Source organism: Xenopus laevis, chromosome 5L, assembly GCF_017654675.1.
Source record: "Xenopus laevis strain J_2021 chromosome 5L, Xenopus_laevis_v10.1, whole genome shotgun sequence".
Lineage (NCBI taxonomy): Eukaryota > Metazoa > Chordata > Amphibia > Anura > Pipidae > Xenopus > Xenopus laevis.
The window spans coordinates 108,202,790-108,223,789 of record NC_054379.1 but is presented as its reverse complement, the minus strand read 5'-3'; the positions used below and the strand labels follow the sequence as shown (position 1 = coordinate 108,223,789).

The window sequence follows — 21,000 nt, the reverse complement described above, 5'->3', positions numbered from 1 at the left end:
TCTGGACCATCTGCACTCCTTATAAATAACCACATAATAAACGCCCGCATCTGGTCCAAAACCCCCCTTTGTGTGGCCCCTATATTAAAGTTTGCCTGCTGTGCCTGTTTACCTTGTGTAAAATTTAAAAGGTATCAGTACTGAGATTAACTGGCCCCTGCATTGTTTAAACCTCAAATTCAGACAGTAAACTCCTGCATTGTTCACCCTTGAAACCCCCCCCCTGCATTGTTCACACCTCAAACCCCCCCTGCATTGTTCACACCTATAACACCTCTATTGTTGCTTAGAATAGCACCCTGATCAATTTTACATTCACTTATTCTAAGGGTATGTTTTTCACATATGAGTGATAAATGATATCCCTGCAGTGAGCACCAACAATTTGTTTTTTTGGTGTGCTACCACCATTAATGTGGATATAGTCTTAAAAGTTCTCGTGGTAACATGGGTGTAGTTAAAAAACAGGGAGCTTCCATTATCGCCCTCCACCATGTAGACCAGAAAATGTTCGACCTCTGTACCACAGAAGTTGGACAGCACTGGTCTAACCCATAACTCATTTGCTAATAAGAATTATAACGTGTCTCACGAATGAGAATGCACTGCATTCGGCACAGTCAAAAATATTTTTTCCCATTGTCACTTCCAAAATTGCTTTGAAGGGTTTGACCATCTAACAACATAGATATGCTTGTGTTTTGTGTTATGATTTGCCCATTGGACTTTAGTACAATGAATAGTGAGGTGCAAATTATATTTTTCTTTCATCATAGCAATGGTCTGTTAACGCTAATTGGACTGGTCAAGCCTCTCTTCTTATTGACTTCTTCCAATGTAGAAGTGATCTCTGGGGTTTCTTTGGCCCTGCACCCAGATGTAAGTTTGAGCTTCATGATCTCCTCTCCTTTTTCCAATAGACTTTAGGTTTTTAGAACATCCATTGAGAGAGCAATGATTCCTGGCATGCTACGATAGAGAGAACTGTTCTCAAGCCCCACTAAACTGATAAAGGAGGTCGGCTTCCCAGCTACTTGAACCCTGACACGGGCTCTGTAGAGGCCTTTACCATTCTTAGAGTTCATGTCCACCAGAATCTGTGAGATTAAGCATAACATGTTACAGGGTCATTTAGTTCACTACTGTGACCTTTAAATAAGTAGGCTACATTTTAATACGCCATAAAGTTTTCTATAGTAAGTATTTTAAAGAAAACTTTATATGAAAAATATTCTGGTTAGAGAACAGATACAGCAATATACAGTGTATAGATATCCTATACTCTGTGTAATATCCACATATCGCCTTCATTAGAACTTTAAGTTTTGTGATGGTTTCCATGCCTCCTACCTCTTGGAAGTTCATGGAGAGGTCTCTCTCTGGCACTTGCAGGATCCATCTGTATTTCTCTTTAATGGACTGAACTTTTCGACCTGCTTCCACTAGAAGGCCACAACCTGAATATGAGTTAATGATATTTTTCAAGCATACTTGTCAGTAGCTCACTGAAATACATTCTGTTATGTCAACAGTTGATTTCAGACCTCTGCAGTAATCTTAGGCAACACCATGAAATCTCTGGAATAGCACCATTATCATGAAGATTTAAATCATGGTTTTGGGGATCATTTATCAACACTGGGAAAATATTCACCTAGGCAGTAAACTATAGCAACCAATCAATGTTTAGATCTTTTTTTTCTTAGCTATAGGAAGAACAGCAAAAACTGGCTGACATGAAGTTTTGTCCCATGTTGTTAAATGTTCTGTGTTCTAAAGTGTCCATATATGGGTGCAAGGGATTAGGGATGCATAGAGTGCAAAATAATTAAATAAATGTTCAATGTAAAAATGGTGCAGTAAATAGTGTCTGACAGCATATCTGAAATCAGCATTCAGAATCCACTGCAAAGTGTAAATTAAAAAGATATGCATTTTGATTTACTACAGAAATTTATGCTATGACACTTGCGTAAATTTATTTGTACATATACACATCTTTTTTTACCATAAGAATTTTAAGCTCAGCAACACCTTCATTGCACAGCTTCCTAAGTACTGTACATATCAACATCTCTGTTCTAAGAATGCAGTATGATGTTAATGCCGTAATGTGCGGCTTCTTCTGATATTACTGGATTACACACCTTTATAAATATCCTGTATTTTATAAGTGCTGTATTACCTCCCAGATTTTCTTTTTCCTCTTCAGTCACTTGTGTTACTTCCCTCTTCCTTATCTGGGAATGGTCAGCAATGGACTTTGGTTCTGTGACAAAACAACAAAATCATCAAGAGCACACGTGCCCTGTGCAAAGTGCAATTTAGAGCACAAGTCACCATGCTTACCCACAATACAGTTTTCCTACAATACCAATTTAAATGCAGCAGTGAGGTGACAATTTGCTATTGCAGGGGCCATTGTGAATTGGACTTCTGTGTTTGGATGTCATAATTTATATTGCTTGCCATCAAAATGGCATCTGATTTTTAATACTTTAGGTGCAAGTGTGCTGTGTTTATTGAAGGAGACTGATGTGGGAACCACAGAGCTATCTCCTCTTTTGAGGTGGCAGCAGCTCCAGTGTTTCCCTGTGTCAATAGGCACAGTGCGCTCAATTCATCAGAATAATATGAAAGGGCACACTAGGACTTTGCTTTCAGTATGAAAATTCAATTAGCTGTCAATTTTATCAAGACAGTGTGCTGCTCTCCCTTCTGCTGGTATAAAAGTGCACCAGTGCACTATATTTTTCAATCAAACTGCTTGTTCTGGTATGAAGTAGAGGTGGACCAGACCAGCCATGTGCCATAGATAACCTAGCCAGCTACCTTGCACCCTCCCGTGTGCACTCACGTGACTGTGCATGTGCATGCTCGGAGATGTTGTGGGGAGAGTGCAAGGTGACAAGTGTTGGTGGAGGCAGAAGAGCCCAGATTACAAGTAGGTAGATTTGCCATCGTTGCACCAGAAGCAGGTTCTGCTTACCCCTAGTTCCGGCCCTGGTGTATAGTTTTATTATTTTACCAGTAGGAAGGAGGGTCACATTGTAACTGTATACAGGGGTGCCAACCCAGATCTGCCCCACCCCAGTTCTGCCATGGCCCCCACCTCTTGCCATGGGCCCTGCTACATTGCATTGGAAGGATATTGGAGGATGTCAGGTAACAATTCAATTCATTTTAATAGAGTGGACAATTAAGGGTTTGGGTGCATCTTACTGACAGAGGTTGATAGGGTAAATTAAAGGGGACCCGTCACCCAAAAAAAATATTCAGAATCCTATTTTATCACATTAGTCAAGCAAAATGAACTTTAATTACACTCTATAAATTATTTGAATCTTGTTTCCTTCTGTCTTGGAATTCAAAATGATAGCAAGCAGGCAGCAGCCATTTTGGGGACACTGTTTTTAAGGCAAGCTTTGTATCATCTCAGAATCTTGTTTGTGCACCAGAATGAGGGACCCGATGTCCATCCCCATGTCCTGGCTACACAATTAAATGGTGAAGAGAACAGGGGAATGTGGGGAGAGCAGTGACATCTAGGAAGTGCTGAATGGAAAGTGAAAGTAATTGTCTGCCCCGCCTCTATGCCCATGGCATAGATGAGGGGCAGACAATATTTGATTGACAGCTGAGATTTTTAAATGAACTTACAACAACTATGAATGCTTTAATAAAAAGTTTAAATTGGATTTCATGTTTAATTTGAAAAGGACTTTTATTATACAGATTTTTGTGTCTGGGTGACAGGTCCACTTTAATCTAAAATCAAGGTAACTTTTGAAAAATACAGGTGAGTTGACATGTCTGTGTAAAAGGCGACACCACATTTCAGTCACTGTGTAGCTTTCCTTTGTTTAAGTCTAAAAATCAAGAAAAGAAGGGAATGACAAAGACGATAACAAACCCTTCACTGATATTTTGTTCTCAGTGATATGTTATTTCAAAGCACCGAAGTTTTAAATTCGTTTTCAATGTCATATTGCTTTATGTTAGAAAACATTTTTTTCAATAAAATAATTCAATAGAAAAATGTAAATATGCAGTATGCATAAGTATTCACTTTAATATTGAGTATTCATCTTTTGTAGGAATAACACATTTAATTTTTAAGACGAGGTAATTATATACTAGATTTGCACCATGGTGACTTTGAGTGCCCAAGGGCTGGGAAAATGCCTTCAAAAAAGATTTTCATAATCCACCAATAGCTTCAGAAATGCTATGGATAGATAAGGGAGTGTCAGCAAAGATGCAGGCTTGTTGGGAGATGCAAATGTTCATTACTGGCCAAATGCTAGTGCCAGAAATAATCCAGAATGAAAATGTTGGAGTACTAGTTGGCACAACAATAGTTCAGTTGTTTATCACAGCAAGACTTTAAAGTAATCATAGCAATGCAAACTCTTCTGTGTGCAACTTGCACCTCATCAGAGAGGAAAGACATAAGTGCTAGACAAATGAGCACTGGTCTCATACCTAGAGCTGGCATTTCCAAGTATAAATTTACAGCTCTTTCCATTCGGAGTTCTGATTTCAGCATGTGAATCATATTCCATCCAATCACTTCCAGTGTTTTCACTGTATCATCGTTTCTCTAAAACAGCAAGCAAAAAAAAGGCAATTAAGGAAACTTCCTGTTGTTTAGGCTGCTATTTCAATGATAACCTACCCTCTGTCTCCAAAACCAAATTTGGGTACCACGACAGAGACATGCATTTTCATAAGTTGACATGTACATGAATTCATATGTAAAAGTATATAAATCTCTTTATATCAATATTAATATTATACAGTGCCTTGCAAAAGTGTTTAGACACTTGACCAGTTCTCCCATTCTACAAAATCTGCCCTGAAATCTTTTGTATCTGTTATATTTTTTATTTAAAACACTGATACACTCAATTAATATTTTGTGACTTTATTTTATCTTAAAAAACTGAAAAATTTTGTTTGCATAAGTATATAATGCGTTAAAGCCGTAGGAATGTGTCAGTATTACTAAAGAGTTGCGGCACAAACATCTTTCTGGCTAAAAGTCTCCTGAAATTACCCCCAGCCCAGTGGTACTTACCTGAGCTCTGCCGTTGTGTCAGTCACACTGTGCTGGAGGTGGCACAATCCTAGGCTGTAGTACTGTTTTCATTTATAATTAGATAATGGAAGAATTGCATCGCTCCCAGTCCAGTGTGACAGAAGGAAAACAGCACAGCTTCTTCTACTCTCTGTCTCCTTTCCAACCAGCAGGTACCACCAGGGTTGGGGTGGCTTTCGGGAATTTTTGTCCAGAAAGATTTCGTTGCTGCAATGCTTTAGAAATAATGACACGTTACTGTGGATTTTTCCTTGTCTTTCTGCCATGCAGCATGTTACCTGGAGAAAAAGCTTTTTTTCCATTGCTATATTTTGTTTATCTGCCTGGAACTGCTGTAATGATCTTGCATCCTCATCCTCCATCATCTTACGCAACTGTATCATCCAATCTTGCAGACCGGGGCCCCAGTTTTGAAATAACAATTCGAAGGATTTATTTTTCAGTATCTCGTTGCTGAAAAGGAGAAAAATATTAAATCTGGATCAAAATGTGCTACTTTCTTCGTAGAGGTATAAAATAAAGGGGGGGGGGGCTGGGGGCAAAAATATATACTTTTAGGGTCACACCTAGAGCCCCTATCCATTAGCTTTGGCTTCAGTAACATCTTGTGGTACCTTTGCCTCTTCTACCTCAACAGCCTTTAAAACCCAAAGAAGGGTACCCCTTTCTACCCCCAGTTATTAGTGTAACATGTGGAAACTTAAAAGGCTATTAAAATATATGCAACCCTGTCTTGGGAACTCCAACCCCATATTTGGCTTGAGCCCATAATCCTTGATATAGCAGATTAAAGGATAGGTTACGACTTCACTGTTTAATAACTGTACCCCTGTATGCTTCATTCTGATATCTCTATATATGTATTACCTCTCTGTATTATTTTCAGTCTGTTCTGATGACTCATTGGATTTGCCTGATGTATCATGTCTGATTTCTTTATCCACTATTTCAGTTTCTTGGATCTGTTCTTTTTCAAAGAAGAAAATTAAGTGGACTTAAATCTTTAATAAAACATTTTCTTAAAGGGATACTGTCATGGGAAAAAAAAATGTTTCAAAATGAATCAGTTAATATTGCTGCTCCAGCAGAATTCTGCACTGAAATCCATTTCTCAAAAGAGCAAACAGATTTTTTTATATTTAATTTTTAAATCTGACATGGGGCTAGACATATTGTCAATTTCCCAGCTGCCCCAAGTCATGTGACTTGTGCTCTGATAAACTTCAATCACTCTTTACTGCTGTACTGCAAGTTGGAGTGATATCACCCCCCCTCCCTTTTCCCCCAAGCAGCCAAACAAAAGAACAATGAGAAGGTAACCAGATAACAGCTCCCTAACACAGGATAACAGCTGCCTGGTAGATCTAAGAACAGTGGCGTAACTAGTTGTTACTGGGCCACATAGCAAATTCAATTTAGGGCCCCAAAATATTTACAAGTTGGCCTATTTTACCAAGATATATTAAAATTAATTAGGGTCTCACTGGGCCCCCTACACTCCTGGGCCCCCCTGCAACCGCAGGGTCTGCTTCCTCTCTAGTTACGCCCCTGTCTAAGAACAACACTCAATAGTAATAACCCATGTCCCACTGAGACACATTCAGTTACATTGAGAAGGAAAAACAGCAGCCTGCCAGAAAGCATTTCTCTCCTAAAGGGCAGGCACAAGTCACATGACCAGGGGCAGCTGGGAAATTGACAAAATGTCTAGCCCCATGTCAGATTTCAAAATTGAATATAAAAAAATCTGTTTGCTCTTATGAGAAATGGATTTCAGTGCAGAATTCTGCTGGAGTAGCACTATTAACTGATGTGTTTTGAAAAAAACATGTTTTCCGATGACAGGATCCCTTTAATATCCTTTTTCACATAAATGTTATATTATTAATTCAATAGGGACATAAAAAGGATATAAATATAATGTTGAAACACAGACTAAAGTTAATTAACCCAGGAAGCCATATCAATGAAAGATGTTTTCTCTCATTATTCTAACCAATAAACTTAGTTTGGTTATGAGTCATTTTAATGAGACACAAAGGGGCCGATTTATCAAGGGTCGAATATCGAGGGTTAATTAACCCTCGATATTCGACTAGGAACTAAAATCCTTCGACTTCGAATAGGATTCGAAGGATTTAGCGCAAATGCTACGATCGAACGATCAAAGGATTATTCCTTCGATCGAACGATTAAATCCTTCGAATTGAACGATTCCAAGGATTTAAATCCAACGATCGAAGGAATATCCTTCGATCAAAAAAACTTAGGCAAGCCTATGGGGACCTTCCCCATAGGCTAACATTGACTTCAGTAGCTTTTAGCTGCCGAAGTAGGGGGTCGAAGTTTTTTTTAAAGAGGCAGTACTTCGACTATCGAATGGTCGAATAGTCGAACGATTTTTAGTTCGAATCCTTCGATTCGAAGTCGTAGTTGTAGTCGAAGGTCGAAGTAGCCCATTCGATGGTCGAAGTAGCCCAAAAACACTTCGAAATTCGAAGTTTTTATACTTCGAATCCTTCACTCGAGCTTGATGAATCGGCCCCAAAGGGTATAGATTTGAGAAAAAGTACTAGGATTCAGTCAAAGCCTATATTAGATTCATCCTTAATACTAGCAAAGCTAATGAGCACAACTCTACTGAAAAGTTTGAGGTTATAGTGGTCCTTCAAATTTAAGGTATTCATTTAATTTCATAATATTTTCTTGGTGTAGGTCTCTGTGACTGTGTTGTAACTATTGTTTTAGGGATATTTAATTTACTTGTTTTAGCATGAAAAATCCTGTCTCCGTATCCTGATGATAGTAGGATGATCCACTAAGGGATAAAGGGGTATTATTACAACTGTGGCAAGTACACTGATATACAGCTCAATTTAAGTGTTTGGGTTGCCTAGACAAATATTCAAATCACTGGAATAATTAGAATCAGAAGTTGTGTTTCATTCAGAGCAGACATTGGGTTAACAACACATATTCTATTCTGGTTCAGGAGGGTGAGTGCTAGAATGACATATTTTTATCCTGTACAGTATCAGTACGTACAGTATCAGTACAAATTTAAACAACAGTGAAATGTTTAAGCAAACAATATCAATCTGTTATGAAATCAGTACTGTTTTAAACTATAGTGAGTTTCCCATTTAAAGGCCAAATGAGTATGACACTAGAGGAGCTGTTTACCTGAATGTCCCTGCGGACTCTAGAGGTAAAGATATTGCTGTACACTTGCTCCATGAACTGTGGAATAGTCTGGGTGAAAAATGAGAAATCCATGTTATCCCGCAAGAAATGCTCTGCCCTGCGCAGTAAGCTGAGAAGGGTTTGCAAATACGAATGGAGCTCTGCAGAACAGATAAAGAAGATCATTTCACAGTTACTCTTGTTATTTCTAAAGAATCTGAAGTTAGTCCCAGTACACGATGGCACAGTGCTCGACTATCTCTGTTATTATCTCATTTGTAAATGTGTCTACTTTTACTTTCATTTCATAAAGGGAAAGTATAACCCATAAGTAGAGATTAGCATCCATTTTTTGCCATATAATAGGGAAAACAAATTTTGACTGCAGAGCCTACCTTTACTGCATTCACATAAATGTGGGGAAAATTAAGCAATCCAGAAAGCTCGTAAAATAAAGCATTATTCTATTATTGTGTATACACACACAAGTTCCTACATAATGGTCTATCAATCTAATACATAACAAACAGAAAATTTGACCTGATTTTACTTCTCTCTAATATTGTAATGTTTTTAGTAAATTTGCATTGCATCCCTGCACTGGATTACACATACTGTACCAGTGCAAGTGTTTAACTCCAGGATCCTCACCATCAAGGTATATACTGAGGCAGTGCTGGACCCAGAGGTACTTGCACCCAAGACAAGTACCCTACCTCTTGTCCCAATTACAGCCACCTCTACCTGTTTACCCACATTCTAATTAATACCGTGGCTTGCGAATTACTGTAAAATACATAAAAATGCCTGCTGCAATTGCATTGTGACCACATTTGCTGTGATAAGCACTTATACATGAGTTTAAGTCCAAAATTATAAAATTATAAACATGCACCGTGTGTATGTAGCCTTAAAAAAGAAACTGCTGGGACCTAAAGGTACAAAACATATTAAAAAATAGGGATGCACCGAATCCAGTATTTTGGATTCGGCCAAACCCCCGAATCCTTCACAAAAGATTCGGCCGAATACCGAACCGAATCCGAATCCTAATTTGCATATGTAAATTTGGGGTGGGAAGAGGAAAACATTTTTACTTCCTTGTTTTGTGACAAAAAGTCATGCAATTGCCCTCCCCACCCGATTCAGATTCGGTTTGGCAGGGCAGAAAGATTCGGCAGAATCCGAATCCTGCTGAAAAAGGCTGAATCCTGGCCGAATCCTGGATTCGGTGCATCCCTAAAAAATACTCTCAGTGACAAAAGTGAAAAGTCATAGTGGGTGTAATAGTTCAGTTATGTTATCCATATATTCACAAAGATAGTTTGTTTTAAAAATAGCTTTGTATGTACCTCATGTGTGTTTCCATTTCTCTGATTAATTAGTCCCTACAACAGGTATGTCTCTGCTTATAACTTCATGTTGTTCCTCCTGGTCATATACATATTTCTCTTTCTGAAATCTTTTTTTCTGCAGAAATCTAAATATGACCCCTCTGTCTTTCTTCGTAGCTTTATATGTTGAGGTCTTCCGTTCTTCTCTAATATGCTTTTTTTAGACCATGAATCATCTTTGTTGCCCTTCACTTGACAGTTACTGTTTTATTAATAACTTTCTATAGACAGGATATCCACTAGATAAGTACAATATACTCTGAACCTACTAAGCACCAATATGCTATTTAGTGAAACATAAGCTGATCTTTCTCACTTCTCTCTTCAAGACTACCTCTTACTTCTGGGTTTATATTTGGGTATATTCACATGTGTCATTATAGGTATCCAATAGGAAGATAAATATTCTTGTGTGGTGATGAGGGACTAAGGATACCTCTAAATATTATTCAATGACATTTTTGTTTCAGTCTCAGAACTCACCACATCGCCGCTGTTTCTGTTTGCACCTTTCTTCTGTTAAACGTGTGCATGCTTCCTGGCTCAAAGGCACAGGGCACAGCGTTCTATAGAAAGAGCAGAGGGAACTGATTCCTTTTTCATGCAGAATACCTAGTTCACTCAGTTCAAAGCACGTAGGCTCCCTTATTGGAGGAGATTCTGTGGAGGAGTCAGAAATATTAAAAGAGCAGCTAAATGTTATAGTACCTTTGGATACAAAAATTATGATGGTATTTGTTTTGAGAACCCATCCCATATACATTGTAGTATATACAGCTAAGTAAAGCATTGTTTAACAGCATTGGGACATTTTCAGTATAAAGTATATATCAAGTATTTTCTGTTTCATGCATATTATAAATAGGATTGATACTCCCAATGATTAACACTAAATGAAATCACGACCAATTCAAGCCATTTACTCCATACAGTATTGCAATTTGTCATAACAATGTTGATTAATTGGCCAGCAATGGTCCAGTAAGTGAGTGGTGAGTGCAAGGTGCTGGAGATCATTACTCTTTATTTGGTGGCTGATCCAGTCAGTAAAGGCAGTGACTCTCGTGTATATTCCTGGCTTCCCTCTTTCCCCACAGCCATCTCCCCATGATGTGATTCCATACAGAACATATTGTTTGGAAATAGGATCCTGACATGTCAGTGGTCCTCCAGAGTCTCCCTACAACAGAATAAAGGCCACAGTTATGTTCAAATGTCCAGGCAGAATGAGTTTCTGTGTATGATCAAGAAAGTACACATTTTCTGTAAAACTTAAGTAACAAAAAAGCAGCGTCTCTGACTTGAGCTGGATCCTCATAGTTGCTTTTTGTAGAATGGTTTATGAACTTATTAACAACCATTAAGATTAAGGGTGTTCAATCTTGAAACAATCATATTTCATAACACTTAGAACAAAAGTTGGGTAGCTCACAATATGGTGCTCTCTAGTTTATTTAGAACTAATCATTTAAGATTATGTCATTGTACTTCCTTGGTAATAACATTATATTACCTGACAAGAGTCTATTCCACCAGTCAGGTAACCTGCACAAAACATTGTGCTGGTTAGCATGTCTTTTCCCAGGGTGCCTCTACAAGCTTCTTGGCTAAGAACTGGTACATGGGCTTCCATAATCACATCTGACAGGGGTCCATCTGTTTGTTGACAGAGAGCCAATGAATGTAAATGTTACCAGTGTCATACACATTTTACTGCCATTAGTGAATATGTGGGACATATCTTCCCAATTCAGGGAGATAATGTTCCATCCATGCATGTACAATAATTGCATTTAAACCTAAAAAAGAGCAGGAAATATTGCAGGGTAACTGCAACAATATTTTTCATGAAGCTCTAATCTTGTTTTCAGGTAAGGGGTGAAAAACTTTTGAGTACAAAGGTGGGCTTGAATTAAAAAAAATTGTCTGCTTGAAAGCCAACACCTATGGGTTACTATGGGGGTTATTTATCAAGGCCTGAATTATCTCAGTATTGGCTGCTACAAACTCCGATCTAACCCGCTCGGGTTTTTTAACGCTTATTTATTATTACATTTTCCTGAAAATTACCTTTGCGGGAAAAGCTCTGATTTTCATGATTTTTTCTTGAATTTCCCCCCGAAAACTCGGAATTTTTTGGAGTTTTCACCCGAAAGCTCAGAAAACATAGTGAAATTGCCTGAAACCCATGACACAACCAAAAATCAATGGGACTGTTCCAATTGACTTTTATGCAACCTCGACAGGTTTGAGATGCCCTCGACGTTTAATAAATTCCAAACAATTTGTGATTTTTTTTTAAAGCCTATTATAAAAAAAAAAATCAGGGAATTTCGGGTATTTGGAGCTTAGTAAATAACCCCCTTAGATTTGGTGCAGGGAGTTTGATTTTTGTTACATCATAAAAAAAAGCAGCTAATGTAAAAGACAAGTTTGTACTAGGGCAAGTAACCCATAGCATTCAGCTAGTAGCATTTATTGGTCATCTGTTAGATAGAAAGCATCTGTTTGGTTGGAATGGTGCAAAACATGTGTTACTTTACCTCACATAGTAAAATCAGATAGTTATAAATGTAAAAGTTATAAATTTTATTAAAATTTGCAACATTAATAACCGAAATTTAGCAGCATGATATTTTAATTATCATTTTAATTTGGAGTTTTGTTTATAATTGGCTGAGAATTCAAAGTAGCAACTTCCTGTTAATATATAACTGGGGTTATGTAATAAAAGCCACTAAGTTCTGCCAGGAGCAGTAACCCATAGCAACCAATCAGCAGGTAGAATTTACTGGTCATCTGTTTAAAAGTAAACATCTTATTGGTTGCTATGGGTTACTGCTCCTAAGCAAACTTAGTGCCTTTTAATACATATTGGGTGCACATGCCTTATGGAAAAAGTAGTATTTCAGCAGTGACATAAAGTTTATTGGATTAACAGAAAATATGCAATATGTATCATAACAAAATTAGACAGGTGCATACATTTGGGCACCCCAACAGAGATATTACATCAATAATTAGTTGAGCCTCTTTTTGCAAATGTAACAGCATCTAGACACCTCCTATAGCCTTTGATGAGTGTCAGGATTCTGGATGGTGGTATTTTTGACCATACAAAATCTCTTCAGTTCAGTTAAATTTGATGGCTGCCAAGTATGGACAGTCTGCTTCAAATCATCCCATTCCAGAATATTGTACTTCTCACTCTGCATAAATGCCTTTGTAGATTTCAAAGAGTGTTTAGGGTCATTGTCTTGTTGGAATATCCAACCCCTGCATAAATTCAACTTTGTTACTGATACTTGAACATTATCCTAAATAATTTGTTGATATTGGGTTGAATTCATCCGACCCTTGACTTTAACAAGGGCCCCAGTCTCTGAACTGGCCACACCGCCCCACAGCATGATGGAACCTCCACCAAATTTGACAGTAGGTTCTTTTCTTGGAATGCGAAGTTCTTCTTCCACCATGCAAAGTGCTTTTTGTTATGACCAAATAACTAAATCTTTGTCTCATCAGTCCAAAGCACTTTGTTCCAAAATGACCGTGGCTTGTCTAAATGAGCTTTTGCGTACAACCAGTGACTCTGTTTGTGGCGTGATTGAAGAAAGGGCTTCTTTCTCATTACCCTGCCATACAGATGCTTTGCGCAAATTGCCCTGAATTGTAGAAGAATGTGCAGATACACCATCTGCAGCAAGATGTTCTTGCAGGTCTTTGGAGGTGATCTTTGAGTTGTCTGTAACCATTCTCACAATGCCGCTCCTGTATTTTTCTTGGCCTGCCTGGGTTTTACAGCAACTGTTCCATTTCCTGATTACATTCCTTACAGTTGAAACTGACAGTTTAAACCTCTGAGATAGCTTTTTATAGTCTTCCCCTAAATCATGATACTGACCAATCTTTGTTTTCAGATTTTTTTGAGAGTTGCCTTGAGGATCCCATGCTGTCACTCTTCAGAGGAAAGTCAAACAGAAGCACAAGTTGCAATTGGCCAACTTACTGTAAATACTGTACCTTTTCTCATTATTGGATACCTGTCTATGAAGTTCAAGGCTTCATGAGCTAATCCAACCAATTTGGTGTTGCCAGTAATCAGTATTGAGCAGTTACATGCATTCAAATGAGCAAAATTATAAGGGTACCCGCATTTTTGACAGTTTTTCACACTTGATTTAATTTCATACAACTGAATACTGCTTCACTAAAATCTTTGTTCAGAAAACACCCCAGTACCCAGATGTTCCTGGGAAATGAAAGACATACCACTGTTATCTTTTTTTGTTGAAAGTGGAGTAAGTTATTAAGCAGGCAGAAAGGGGTTCCCAAACTTTTTCATATGACTGTACATTACACTCCCAACTTACTGCTACAAAGTGGATAAGTCAGTAAATTATTTTTAAGTTGTTTGTATTATACATATTTTTTCTATTAATGTCATTCATTCCCCTCTAATTAGCAATACAGTTGATAAAGCAACTGACCCTTTTCTGCTGCCCCTTTCATATATACAGTAACTTTATAATAGTTTAAGTTATATATACTGTATCTATACTGACCTTCGTAGAGGGAGCCCCATCCAGCAATGTAGCAGTTAGTGCCAGGGGCTGGATCTATAGGCACTGGCGGAAGGCACACTGGTCTTGCACTTTCTGAAGCTGTGACTGAGCTGGTTAGTTCCAGCAGGGCAAGGTCATTATCAAAGGTTTTCTGGTTAAACTGAAAACAGGATTCACATATCAGTTCAGTTGTATTTGGGATGGTAGCAATAAATATGCTGCTAAGTAGAACTGTGGCACTTTTCGCTTTTTAGAAGAAATATTTATACCTTTGGATGCGTCACAATCCTGTTAACTTGAAAAGTCTTCTCTCCTTGAACCTTCTTGCTGAGATCATACTGACCAACCACTACTGTCCATTGGAGTAAATTAACATTCCTGTTTCGAGAGAAAAAGAATTGTTGTAAAAACTCAGTACAATGCTACACTTTTACTTTCAAAATAAAGTACTGTTTTAGTTATATTTGCAATATGAAATTCAGTATCCGATCATCATAAAGTACAAGCTTTGGTCTTATGTATCAACAATAGTCAAAATTGCACATGGGCAATAACCTGTAGCAACCTATCACTGAGTATGACTATAAAGATAGTCATTCATCCAGGTCATGGTATATCTAGCATAAGTAATTCTAAAACAACTGGACTTGCTGAGTAATTATTGAAGATGTTTCACTACTCATCCAAGCAGATTCTTCAGGTGGTTTCAGAACACTTCACACATCTATACATACAACTCTCACAAGTAACACCTGTGCAGAGTACAATGCACAAATGTCCTTACTGTCTTCCATTGAGCTCATTTGCACCTTGTGCATGTTTGGAGATAGGGGTGGGATACCTATGTGCCTCTCACAGTCTGCTCCTCATAAATAAAACACTGAGTAATGCAGATAATGCTGTAGTCATGCCGAAAGTAAAGGCCCTTGCCCTCCAGACCTGTACCTGTGAGCACTGTCTACAGGGTACAGTGCAAAGTGCCAATAACATAGTTACATAGTTAAATTGGGTTGAAAAAAGACAAAGTCCATCAAGTTCAACCCCTCCAAATGAAAACCCAGCATCCATACACACACCCCTCCCTAATTTTAATTAAATTCTATATACCCATACCTATACTAACTATAGAGCTTAGTATCACAATAGCCTTTGATATTATGTCTGTCCAAAAAATAATCCAAGCCATTCTTAAAGGCATTAACTGAATCAGCCATCACAACATCACCCGGCAGTGCATTCCACAACCTCACTGTCCTGACTGTGAAGAACCCTCTACGTTGCTTCAAATGAAAGTTCTTTTCTTCTAGTCTAAAGGGGTAGCCTCTGGTACGGTGATCCACTTTATGGGTAAAAAGGTCCCCTGCTATTTGTCTATAATGTCCTCTAATGTACTTGTAAAGTGTAATCATGTCCCCTCGCAAGCGCCTTTTTTCCAGAGAAAACAACCCCAACCTTGATAGTCTACCCTCAAAATTTAAGTCTTCCGTCCCTCTAACCAATTTAGTTGCACGTCTCTGCACTCTCTCCAGCTCATTTATATCCCTCTTAAGGACTGGAGTCCAAAACTGAACTGCATACTCCAGATGAGGCCTTACCAGGGACCTATAAAGAGGCATAATTATGTTTTCATCCCTTGAGTTAATGCCCTTTTTTATGCAAGACAGAACTTTATTTGCTTTAGTAGCCACAGAATGACACTGCCCAGAATTAGACAACGTGTTATCTACAAAGACCCCTAGATCCTTCTCATTTAAGGAAACTGCATTTATATTATTTTTGCCAAAGTGCATAACCTTGCATTTATCAACATTGAACCTCATTTTCCAGTTTGCTGCCCAGTTTTCCAGTTTAGACAAATCACTCTGCAAAGTGGCAGCATCCTGCATGGAACCTATAGTTCTGCACAATTTAGTATCATCTGCAAAAATAGAAACAGTACTTTCAATGCCCACCTCAAGGTCATTAATAAACAAGTTGAACCTAGTACAGAGCCCTGCGGTACTCCACTAACAACACTGGTCCAATTAGAAAATGTTCCATTTACCACCACTCTTTGTAGTCTATCTTTTAGCCAGTTCTCTATCCAGGTACAAATACTATGTTCCAGGCCAACATTCCTTAATTTAACCAGTAACCTTTTGTGTGGCACTGTATCAAATGCTTTAGCAAAGTCTAAGTAAATCACATCCACTGCCATCCCAGAATCGAGGTCTCTACTTACATTTTCATAAAAAGAAATTAAGTTAGTCTGGCAAGATCTATTACGCATAAAACCATGCTGGCACAAACTCATAGTATTATGATTTGCTATGAAGTCCAGTATCTTATCCTTTATTAACCCTTCGAAAAGCTTTCCTACCACTGACGTCAGACTAACCGGCCTATAGTTTTGAGGCTGAGAACGGGAACCTTTTTTGAATAGAGGCACCACATTAGCAATTCGCCAGTCTCTCGGCACTATGCCAGATCTCAATGAATCCTGAAAAACTGAGTAAAGAGGGTTGGCAATCACAGAGCTAACATGGTGACTTGTTCTTTTTTTCTTGCACTTTGCACCTTGCTCCAAGAATTGTAACAGACACATATACATTCATTCCATACCCAGTGAAGCAGTGAGCAGCTGTAAGTATCCACATGTCATCCAACAATACTCCTCCACACATCAGGTCTCCATTTAGTCGAAGGTTCACTAACCAAGGCCAGGACCCAGGGGATGTTACGCTCCCACCCACAATGCGGCCCTTAGCGATTGTGTTGTTGCTGGTGGATGAGAACTTCTGTCCACATGTCACTGGTTCAAGGAAAAAAAATATTTTTGTCTACTATACAGAAAGATTTTCAAAAAAAGTCCAAGCCAGTCAAGATAAAACTGTTAATTATTTTTATTTCTATATTTCTCCAAATAAAGCACTTCCTTAAAGGGGTGGTTCAGCTTTTGATTAACTTGTAATATGTGACATTTATATTCTAAGACTATTTGCAATTGGTTTTAATTTTTTATTTGTGTTTTTTTTGTGGTTTTTGACTTGTTTAGCTTCTTTTATTCTAGCTCAGCAGCTTTCCCGTGTGGAATTTCAGGAGCTGTCTGGTTGCTTGAGACCATTTTACCCTAACAACGAGGCTGTGGTTTAAATGAGGAAATAGAAGATAAGTTATAAAAAGTAACAATAACAACAAAATTGTAGCCTCACAGATCATTTGTTTTTTTCATCTGGGGAGTGACCTCATTGGACAGGTAGAAGAAGACAATTAAAACTATAAAAAAATAACAGGGTAATAGATAGGCTGTGCAAAATAAAAATATTTCTAATATAGTAAGTTGAAAAAAATGTAATGTATGAAGGCTTGAGTGATTGGATGTGTGACATAACATAACACTACCTGCTTTTCATCTCTCTTGGTTTCCACTGGCTGGTTACGCTGGTGACCAAGCAGTAACCAATCAGTGATTTAAGGGGACCACATGGGCCATAACTGTTGCTGAGCTGAATGCTGAGGATCAATTGCAAACTCACTGAACAGTTATGTCCCATGTGGCCCCCCTTCAAGTCGCTGATTAAGAGTTAGAAAGCTGAAAATCAGGACATTGGATTCTGGCTATTATGTGAGACATAGAGAGACTCCAGCCTTTATACATTAAATTTTTTGCCTAACTTACTATAATAGAATTTTTTTTATTTTGCACAATTTATCTATTTATCCAGTTTTTATTTTTACACTGAACTGTTCCTTATGTTCCCAATTACATCCTACAGTGCAGGGATGCCAACAGGCTGATTTAATGGTCCCTGACCAGTAAAAGTTCACTATTACAACATTGATCTAATGATATTTGATGTTTACCTCATTGCTCACCTGGACTTCCATCTTCTGGTGAGGTATTTAAATAATCCATAGTCATTTCCAGCTCTGCAAATAAATAAAACAGAACATATGTATGGGAAAATTAATGTACAGGTATGGGATCTGTTATCTGGTAACCCGTTATACAGAAATGTCTAAATTATGGAAAGGCTGTCTCCCATAGACTCCATTTTATCCAAATATTCTAGATTTTTAAAAATGATTTACTTTTTCTCTGTAATAATAAAACAGCAGCTTGATACAAACTAAGATACAATTAATCCATATTGGAAGCAAAACCAGCCTATTGGGTTAATTTAATTTAATATTTACATGAGTTTATAGTAGACGTAATATATATATAAAGATCCAAATTCCAGAAAGAACTGTTATCCAGAAATTTTCCCGTGCATTTTGGATAACAGGTCCCATACCTGTTTAGGGAAGAAGCTTTCCTAATGATAGCAGTGCAGTCTGAAACTACACAAAGGACTAAAAGGATTATATTACTGTGTAGTAACATGAAGTGCTTCAACACAGCAAGGTTAAGTAAGAACCAAGCCATCCCACTTTGTGTGTCTCCAGCATTAAAGGGGAATTTTGACTAATTTGTGATAACTTAAACTTAATTTTATGCATGAATTCAGATCACTTAAAAAAGGAATTTCAGTAAACTAGTAAGTCATAATTCCAACTCATAGTTTATAGTTTGAATATGTTAATTATACTTAATACCACCTGAAAAATTTTGTAGGCATCATTTTAATTCCAATTTTATTGCAGTGCGGAAAGATACACTGTAAATTATATAGACCAAGAAGTTTCAGCAGCTCTGTATATCTAGGGGTCATTTACTTTGTAAACCAAACTTTTTATTTTTAATGGCAACACCTCACTGTGAGAGTACAGTCCCTGTAGCTTATTTTAATTTTTCTTATAGCTGTAATGTACATGTTATAGATCTGAATGGAGCTTGAGAGGCTTGGAAAATGTTTTCCACCTCCTTTTTAATTCCCACACCTGAACACAAAAAAAGAGTGGGTTTTGTAAGATTCTTACTGCACTCTTCAAGTTTCAGTTGGCACCGACCAGCCGTGGCTTGGATACATTTGTCCTCTGTCAGGTTCCCCTCAGGACACAGCTGATGGTAGAAGCTACAGACTTGACTCATTGACCAGCTTCTTTCCAGTGGGTCCGAATTTGCATGAGCCTCCAGGATCACATCACATGTTGGCTCTGAGTCTTCAGGCTGGAAATTTCCTGTGATGATTAGGACAAGTTATTTTATTAACAGCGCCTTAATTAGAAATCAAAGCCATGTTAGCAATGTATCATTTCAAAAGGAGGGGAAATTTCAAATCAAAGATATACATTGAGAAGCAAAAAGCTTTCAATGGTGATTCAATAGCAAACTTTCTTCTAGAACCAATACCTCATTTAAGTTTTTTTAGTGTACTTAAATCACAAATCTTCAGTAAGATAATATTGAGTGTCACGTAATGATTGCAGGAAGGATGCACTTACCTCTGCAACGTCCTCCTGAGTTAGTGCATTCTGGAAAGAGGCAGGGGACACAAGAGTTGCAAACCTTCTGATATTGCTCTTGTTCTTTTACAGCTACATCCAGAGCCTGAAGTGCTGTTTTCAGTGCAGATTCCAGGATCAGAGTCCCTCTGTCTGAGAGAGCTGTCAGGGCATAAGATATAATTTACTTAGCGCTGACAGCAAAAAATAGTTAGCATGCATTGTCAAGTAATAGCGTACAGTGCGTACAGTTCCTGTACAAAGTCAGATATTAATGGGTACTCCCCTAATTATTGCTGTCTATGCCTTTTTGTTGTACAGTGTCTGCCTTCTTCCAAAATTAGCCATCCGATGCTTCAGCTACGTATAATATGGGAAAATAGTGTGGAACAAACACTCCATGATGCAATGAGATTTTGCTTCTACAAATATATGTAGACATATTCAAGGTTTTTTATGCCACAGCCACACACATATACACTATGGGGGTAATTTATCAAGACTGGGCAAATTTGCCCATGGGCAGTAACCCATGGCAACCAATCAAATTGCTGCATTCATTGTTGTACTTGCAGCTGGCTTCAAAAAGCTAATCACTGATTGGTTGCTATAGGTAACTGCCCATGGGCAAATTTGCCCAGTGTTGATAAATGAAATTTGCCCAGTGTTGATAAATGAAATTTGCCCAGTGTTGATAAATGAGCCCCTATGTGGCCAAAGTGTAGGGACACTCTTGACAATTGCATATCCATTGTTTGAACACTTAGGGACATATTTATTATGCTGTGTAAAAAACAAGAGATAATACACCATACATTGCCAGGGTTTGCTGTGTAAAAAACAGCATAAAATCTTTTTTTCTTACAGTGACTTCTGCCGGAAGCAATGTAAAATAATGACGGCAAATCTGGCATTCACATGTCGTAAAATTACACACACCATTCTTTTCAGTGAATTTCATTTTACACAACATAATAAATATGCCCCTTATTGTCAGGTTCCAAACTGTCTCTGAAAGCATACGAACCATATATATGGCCAAGACACTTCATCTTTGTGATTGAGATGGATTCCAGAAGAATTTAACATGTCTGCAAGAATATCAAGCCATGGCCTCAATGTGGACACCTGTAGGATACATTTCAGGTTGACTGAGCCAGGCCTGATTAGTCAATAGGGATGTAGCGAACTGTTCGCCGGCGAACTAGTTCGCGTGAACTTCGACTGTTCGCGTCCGCCGAATGTTCGCGAACGTCGCGCGACGTTCGCCAATAGGCGTTCGCGTCAAAAAACGTTCGACCATTCGATCGCTAAATCGAAGGATTTTCGTTCGAATCGAACGATCGAAGCCATTGGATTGAATGAAATCATTCGATCGAATAGCTTCGAT

The 21,000-nt window shown here is 38.1% G+C and overlaps 1 protein-coding gene across 1 annotated transcript; it reads right to left on the bottom strand.

The window, feature by feature from the left end:
* Positions 1-390: 390 nt before the first annotated feature.
* On the bottom strand, positions 391-19,774 carry LOC121393784 (serine protease 56-like). The gene is made up of 16 exons (XM_041563237.1): positions 19,611-19,774; positions 19,146-19,346; positions 18,099-18,152; positions 16,845-17,034; positions 14,513-14,621; positions 14,244-14,403; positions 11,192-11,334; positions 10,699-10,858; positions 10,162-10,338; positions 8,285-8,445; positions 5,969-6,063; positions 5,380-5,554; positions 4,486-4,603; positions 2,186-2,269; positions 1,351-1,457; positions 391-1,097 (listed from the first exon to the last, which is right to left on the bottom strand). Exons 2-16 carry the CDS (start codon positions 19,255-19,257, stop codon positions 924-926), a joined length of 2,019 nt encoding a protein of 672 aa, XP_041419171.1. The 5' UTR covers positions 19,258-19,346; positions 19,611-19,774; the 3' UTR covers positions 391-923.
* Between the last annotated feature and the right edge of the window lie 1,226 nt (positions 19,775-21,000).